General features: G+C 40.0%; 1 protein-coding gene across 1 annotated transcript; it reads right to left on the bottom strand.

The window, feature by feature from the left end:
- Window positions 1-2735: 2735 nt before the first annotated feature.
- Window positions 2736-7785, bottom strand: slc3a2a (solute carrier family 3 member 2a). Its single transcript, XM_030722734.1, has 11 exons — window positions 7661-7785; window positions 6572-6785; window positions 6286-6470; window positions 5357-5530; window positions 5111-5205; window positions 4788-4924; window positions 4358-4467; window positions 4020-4213; window positions 3881-3931; window positions 3560-3782; window positions 2736-3365 (listed from the first exon to the last, which is right to left on the bottom strand). Exons 2-11 carry the CDS (start codon window positions 6766-6768, stop codon window positions 3226-3228), a joined length of 1506 nt encoding a protein of 501 aa, XP_030578594.1. The 5' UTR covers window positions 6769-6785; window positions 7661-7785; the 3' UTR covers window positions 2736-3225.
- Between the last annotated feature and the right edge of the window lie 352 nt (window positions 7786-8137).

Raw genomic sequence — 8137 nt, 5'->3', positions numbered from 1 at the left:
GACAGAATGTGCGTCTTTACACCTGAAGTCACTGGAAGCAATGAATTAAAAATGAGGTTTACACCTTTGGTTTACAAATTATATAAATTATAGCAGCGCATGTTTACTGAGGTCAGAGGGGAGAGAAGAGGTTTAAAAATGTGTGAAAATCTAGGCAACGTATCCCCTCGAGCACGGTGCAAAACAAAGCTTACCAAAACAAGCGGTGTCTTTTCATACATGTCAACCTGTATTGGGGTCCTGAATTATACATTAGTGTGAATTAGTGACTGGCTTTGTAATTGCCTTTTGAAACGAGAATATCTTGTATTCAATTTGCCTTCAGGTGTTCCACTCTAGATTGCATTACACTACTGTATTTCATAAGCTGCAGTGTTCCATGAAAGCTGAAGAAAGGTCATGTAGCTTCATGTCACTGTGATGTAAAAGGTGCATCTGTATCAGTCAGACTCAGACTGAGAGTCAGTCATGAGTGTGCATGGCGGTGGTTTGGTTTCGCAGCGGCGTGGGGTGCAAACAGAGGTGCGACACGGGCTCTGATTCCCGGTATCATCAGCTTCAAACCTCCCCTGTGATACCACAGTACGGCGGCCCTGTATTGTACCAAGACCCCGAAACTCAACTGAGTTTAGTTTCACGTGTTAGAGGAATTGTTTGACATTTTTATCAAAGGAGTGGGTTTTAATGGGTTTTTGAATGAGAAATTGACAGGTTTTATGGCATTATATTACAGGGCAAGGATTCATAAGGCATGTTTCAGATATTTTAGTACATTTAAAAAGATAAAACCCAGACTGCCGGTGGGTCATTTTTAGTTTTCTAAATGCAGATTTTGTATCAAGAACAGCATTTTGCGAATGCCAGTTTATAAATATATAAAGACATTTTTAAAACATTTAAAGCTAGGCTTTTCCCTTTCTTCCAAAAACACAGGTAAACTATCTGAAGCATCAAAATTATCCACATACAGAATATTAATTACATATATGTTGATTCTACAATAATGGGTCATTACAAAATTGACATTATTTGGGTTTAGAAGCAGTTCCAAGTAAAACTCCAGCATGGAGCTCAAATAAAAGCATGAAGGTATAATCAGCTATGCTGCAGTAGAGCTGCACATTCATCTGAGCGCCGTGCTTCAACTGCCGCCACGTTTAAGGTCATTTTGATTCATTCGTACTACTTTATAATTTTACTTTACTGCATTGCAGAGGCAGATAATGCACTTTTTACCCACAACATTTATCATGCAGCCACAGTTATTCAAGTTCTTCAACAAAATATGTTAATGCAAAAAAATAAAACAGACATAAATACGATGCATTATTATAAATTAAACTCCACAGTTTATATTCATTAGAATAAGCTCAATCATAACTAGAGTAAAATATATACTTAAACAAATTTGTATTTGTATTATTAAGATAGCAATATAATGTATAAAAAATCTAGAAAATCAGTGCATTGATACATTAAATACATGTTGCGAATAATATTTTATGAACTTTGGCATAATATTGTCAATGCAAACCTTTTACTACCTGTTAAATATGCTGCTTATAGTGGTATAAAAGCTCCGACTACGGTGCTGTCATTTGTCAGCAAAATATTCATAAATATACATAAATACAGTGCTTAGTAGTAATTGTAGCTACTTGAGGTACTCAGGTTGATTAATGAAGTTATTTTTATAAAACAATATTTTATTTCCATTTAAATGCTAAATTTTCCATTTGGAAAGGGAAGGTTTCAGGACCAACATCAGTTCATATGTTAAAGGACTAGTTATAGCTTTTTTTTTTACTAAAGTAACAAGAAAAAAAGTCCAACGATGACTGTCAGGTAATCTAAAACCACAGACTGTTGTTGAAAATCAATAAATTAATTGGGTAACAGATACACAAATATGAAATATTCTTATTCTTTTGATCTCCTATTGAGACACATTAACACTTCAAATTGATTCCTTTTGGGAAAAAAAACAACTTTATGTAATACCGTTTATCCCACTGCCAATGTAGCAGTCTGGTGACTTATAAAGAGCCCGCTAGAGAAATAAATTAAGTAAACTGTACCATAAAAGTTATGATTACATCACTACAACTCATTTTTTTCACAAAAGTTGACCCAGAGAAGTTACACATTTATAACTGTGGCTACAGTACATACAGAAAGCAGACTTTTGTAACCAATTGCTCATTTGTCTTGCTGATTTTATCATCTCTGATTCATTCATCAGGCAAATAATGCATCACAAAACCACTTTATTTAGAGATTAGTTTCAAAGACCACTATGAAACACACTGTACTCAGAACTCTTTCTGATTTGCATTTCTGTCAAATTTATTGTCTGTCTAGAATTACAGCTCATCACGCTGCCTGTGCAAAAATTTGAAGCAGTATCATGTACGGGATTTCCTTTAAGAGAGCCATGGACAGGTGGATGATCCATTTAGTGAGACTCATAGGTGTGTGCTCAACGTACATTTCAGATTCACGTGTGCTGCCTCTACAAAAACCATCTCAAGGCGGTGATAAAATACACACGCTTCCTCTGTTCACATCTGTGACACACTTTCATATAAAACACCTGTAATGTAGTGAAAACAATGAACGTCTTATATGATATGATCTTGTGCGTAAAGACTGCCAAGATCTCATCTGATATCAGCGTCACAACAACTCAAACACGTCTCACACACAAACACCAACACAAAGAGTACACAGCTGAGTGCAGAGCATCGTTTATTCTTTTCCAATCCTTTTCACTTGACAGACTTGATCACAAACTTTATTTCTTTCCTCGTGTGACTTTTGAGGAGGAAACAAAAAAAAAAAAAAAAAAAGTTCATAAAAAAAACTAAAGTCACTAAAAGGGAGAATTTCTTAGGATTTCTACAAACCAAAAAAAAAAAAAAAACCAGCACAAATGTTAAAAAATAAAAATGCCCAAAGAACGGAATGTCTTGAAAACATCTGTAGAGCATACAGATAACAGTGTAGTGCAGAGCTGAGGTTGCGTTGTGGTTTCATTGCACCGGCCAACATTTTCTGTTTTTAAAACTGCACATTTTATTTGACCCAATAAATTCCCATTCTGTCAAATAAACTAATTTGTCTTCTGAATACATTACTAAAGGCAGTCCTGAACCTTTATTTTTTATTTTTAAACTAAGACCCAATGAATCAGTAGGTAACTTTGCCCATCCTTTGGCTCCATCTTTAGCCTGTATAGGGGAACTGCAGAAGGACTGCTTCTCCAGCTTTAAGTGTGATTTCATTCAGCTTGATCATGGAGTCCACCTGCTTGTCTTCAGTACTTGACAGCTTCACCTTGGCCGTTTCCGGCAACTCTACTCCATCTGCGGAAACAAAAAGGTAACCATATTTATAAATTTAAAAAAAAAAAAACAAACAAAAAAAAACCAAAAAAAAAAACCCACACACACACACACACACACACACACACACACACACACGACTCAAGAACCAAGTAGAATTAATGGATGTTGCTAGTTAAATGTGGACTAGACGTTTCTGTTGAACTGTGACTTGCCTGTAGGGGTCAGCTTTAGTGTCACTGGCTCAGACCCGTCTTTTCCCCAGTTGACAGCTGTTATGTATCTCTCACTCTGGTCCCACAGACGGAGGAAACACAGGGAGGAGGGCGAGGAGGCGAGACTGTAGTAGTCACCGTGCAGGAGGGAGCGTTCTTTGCCTCGCAGGTCACTGAGGGATCTGAACCACTTCCTTATGTCGGCATGGTCAGTCTGGTTAGACTGAAATTCAAGGAAATGTTTTACTATACTTGAAGCGACCAAATGGTTGCTCAATGACTCCAGCTTTACAGTGATATTCACAGAGATCACTCCCTTACCTCAGGAGCTTCTTTCTCTACATTCCAAACCATCTTCGGAGTGTCGTTACCCTGAAAGAGGAGACAAAAAAGGTTACGTACTGCAACAGCTGTAAGGTGGCTGAAACATTTCAACATCTGGTCTGTTTTATAAGCTTACCTGAAGGCCAATTTCATCTCCGTAGGTAAACACTGGGGTTCCGGGCAAGGTGAAGAGCAGGAGCTGGTAGAGACGAATCAGGGTCGTAGTCGTTGCCTGTTTGGACAGATGGTCCTTTTGGGCGGCACCAAGACCCCAGCCCACACTTCTCTGCTGAGAGTGGAGGGTATCCATGGCCATAATGCGCTCCTTACCTGTGGATGTTCAGGTAAAACAATCACCTACAATGCACATTTTTTGAACATTTGTTGTCAATAAAAAGCTTCATTACTATGCAAGAGGAGAAGCGCTATATACAAAGTTACAGAGAAAAGACAAACCAGGTGATTCCAGCCTACCTCCACTTTCTCTGCTGAGCAGGTCAGACAAGGTGAGACTGATACCAGAGACATTAACTAGCTGAGACAACACTTGAGCTGAAACATGCTCAACCACACCCATCAGAGCCCTGAGGGAAAGACACATGGGTCAGATCAGTCATAACTGACAAACGCGAGAAACACTTCCTTGAATGCTTTTGAATGTCCGAATTATCTGAGGAGACAGTCCTGTCAGCTGACGCTTTACTGATGCTTTCTAGACAGATTAGCCCTACAACTTCATCGGCTGCTGAGTCAGAAGTACTTATTCCCCTTCCCATTTTCTTCTTCTGCTGCTGCGTCACAGCCAAATTGGGCTTCTTGTGAATAACTCTCATATCACACTCGTTCTAGCCTTTTGCTAAAAAATTTAAAAAAAAAAAAACAAAAAAACAGTAGCTATACTAACCTTTTCTTGGAGTTGTCGGTGACATTTGCATGAACAGCCAACTGCAGTTTTGGCCATTCAGGTGTGCTTGCAGCCATGATGAGGTCAGGTATCTTGATGCCATCGAAACCCTTTCCCAGCCAGTACTCAGCTGCAGCCTGGAGGAGAACAGATCCAATGTAACTACACAGGCAGTAAGACCCAAATTTGGCCCACAGCACATGTCCAATTTAATCACCTGGCCACCAGTCCACAATTTGCCATTTGTATACATCACGTTATGACAAATATGTTGATTAATATGCTTTGCTACTTGAAAATGGATATTGCAGCTGCGTGCTTACCTTGATTCTGTCAATCATTTCTCCAGTTTTAGCATCATCAAACCATACATTAGATCCGAGGTAGTTTGGAGTCAAGTCCAGCACCACAGAAATGCCTACAAGAAACAGAGGTTTGCTCACATCTGGTCTGAAAGGGCTCAGAATTCAGAAATAAGAAGCCACTCTTTATGAATGGACACAGCAGCAGTGATTCTGTACGTGTGAGCTGTATAACTTAAATGACAGCTCAATCAGAAAATGACCTACTCTTTTTGTGGGCCTTCTCCAACACGGCAAGCAGCTCTTCTTCTGTTCCACGATCCGGGCTGATTGACTGAAGGTCCAGACCGGTTATTTCATTGGCCTGCACAGTGTGAAGAGGTCCGATAACCAGGCCTTTCACCTTTAGCTGATTAAGATCATCCAGCTTATCTGCAACACCTTACAGAAAATAAATAAATAAATAAAAAGTAGAATTAAATGTGTGAATTTCACATCAGGTAGAAAAACAAGTGTGAGAAAAGTAGCAGGGTGTAACAGGGTTAGGGAGAGCAGGCCGACAGCTTTAGACCCTTTGTCATAGTTCAGACTATAGCACTGCAGTGCTTGTAAGACCACGTGAATCCCAGCCACTCCTCTCAGCCGGCCTCATGAAGTCTGAGCACAAGACCGGCTTTTATAAACACAGAAAAAGTCACGTGTGCTTTTTGGAATTTCAACAAAAGCCTGTTAAAACCTCAAGAGCGCCCCACCAATTCACTGTAAGAGCAGTAGTATGCACTGTCCTCCCTTCTAGTCTTAAAGTGTCTCTCTTAAAAATACTTTTTTTTTTAATATATAAAAAGAAAGACATCCTGGAAATCTTCCCGAGTTGCTCAACTTGTTCCCATATCTGAATAGAGATATGAAATAAATGACTTGTTCATTTTTTTTTAATGTCCTTAAGACCTTTAGTCACACTGTGGTAGCCCAGTCAGCAAGTTTAGTATCTAGCCAGCAGATACAGGACACAGAACTAATGAAAGTCAAGACACTGTCACAAGACCTAACCCATGAGAGTCAGAGCGGGTTACCCAACTAAGACGGGAGTACTCTATAGTGTAAGCACCAACTCTTATCTTGGGAATAAGAATGGCAGTGTAATTTAAAAAAAGAAGCACATAAGGCATTTCTTTTTAAGGCCCCAAATACTCTACCTTTCAATCCTTCAGAGAAAGCTTTAACATCAGTGATCTGGTAGAGAGGCCCTTCATTCCACCAGCTCATCTCAGGGATGGGTTTGCAGCGAGGGGCCTGGACTATGATTACTATAGCTCCGGCAAGCATACCAACCCAGCCCAACCAAAACAGGACAAGAAGCACCCAGCGGGTCCTCACCCATCTGTGGAAAAAAAAAAAAAAAAGGGGGGGGGGACAAAAAGTTAAAAAATGACCACTGATTTTAAGCCACACAGAAAAAGGTAAACTTCCAGCAGCCCTTACCCTGGAGTGCCAGCAACCTTCATCAGCTCATCTTTGGACAGCCCAGTGAAGGTAACCTCATCATCAGGAACCTTCAGCTTTACGCTGCCGTTTTTCTCTCCACCTGGAGCTTGCCCATCTCCAGTCATGGGCTGCTTTTCTGGGTCCAGCTCATTGAGCTCCACTTCTTTCATGTCGATCTCCGTGTCCTTATTCATGGTTTAAGTGGATTTTTCTGGAGATTAAGAACAGAGGTAAATCATGAACTAATAGGTTGATTTCTCTGGATCTTTTACTACTTCACAGCTAAATAAAACAAGGAGTGATGGGGTTCCTTCACAGTACCAGCCAAGTGCCCCCCCCCCCCCAGCCTTATGCAACACCCCCCCCCCCCAAAAGCCAAAACATTAAAGCAGGAGCAAGACTCATTAAAATAGCCAATTTTGAATGCAGGAATAAAACTGATGTTGCTAATAAATGTTTGCAAGAGCTCCTCACTCATAAAGCTCATGAAACTAAAAGACGCTGAAAGGTTTCACGTACTTAAAATGTTAACAGCAACAAAACTATTTGCTTTCAACAGTTGTCTGATGAAATAATTGCCGCCTCTTACTGAACCTGTTAGCCTAGCCTAGTAAAGGTAGTTACCTTCACAATAAGAGCCGGTTAAGAAATAGAAAACGATTTAAAAAATAATAATAGCGACAATAGCGAGTAGTTTTCTGACAGCCCACGTTATAGCCGATCTATTCCACACGCAGTTTTAGAATTAAAAAGGTACCCAACCGGAAGTGTAGCTGACCGGCTTGGCTTTAATATTCATTCAGGAAAAACTCCAACAAAAACATAAAAGTAAATTCATCTGTTAAAATTTTACCGAATACTGTAAAGTTAAACACGTCCTGACACAAGTAACAATCCTATAAACCTTGTGCCATCGTGTAATTTTTGTCTTCTTGTAAGATGATGAAATGGAACCCATTCCTACGTCACGCGCGGCGACACGAGGTCCCCTCGCGGCTGTACAATGAGGAGCTCTCCCGGCTAATAACGCGGCAGTCCTGAAGTTGCAGAGAGGCCGCAAAGCTGATGAAATAAAGTCAGTGTTACCTGTAAAGTACAACGTAAAATCCAGGGTTTGTTTCTGTTTTTCAGTCGGTGATCTCTTAGTCTGTATTAAGCGTACAAAGAGGATCAGAGCGCCTATTTGTAGCCCCGTTTCTCCGCCTACCAAGGAGCCAACCAATAATCTCTCTCTCTCTCTCTCTCTCTCTCTCTCTCTCTTCCAAGAAACAGCACACTAAACAAACTCCAATCTGTGGTGTAACCCAACATACCTTTGTTCTAGTCCTTATTAAATGCAATAAATTGGCTTACAAGTTCACTTATCAGCTGTTATGCAACCTGAAGATAATGTAATTATCCATCTTTCTTCTGATGGGTGGAGCTCTCCACTGTCCTTCACTGATCAAATCTTAGGGTGACTGCCTGTCACCTTCTTGTGTTTTACCACACAGACCCTGTTTGCACAGTTGAAACACGCTGACACAACAATGCAAACCAAAATAACAAAATCAGTGAAATCCC

Source organism: Archocentrus centrarchus (genome assembly GCF_007364275.1).
Source record: "Archocentrus centrarchus isolate MPI-CPG fArcCen1 chromosome 18 unlocalized genomic scaffold, fArcCen1 scaffold_23_ctg1, whole genome shotgun sequence".
NCBI classification, from domain to species: domain Eukaryota; kingdom Metazoa; phylum Chordata; class Actinopteri; order Cichliformes; family Cichlidae; genus Archocentrus; species Archocentrus centrarchus.
The sequence above is the reverse complement of the archived record's forward strand: the minus strand, read 5'-3'. Positions and strand labels throughout refer to the sequence as shown.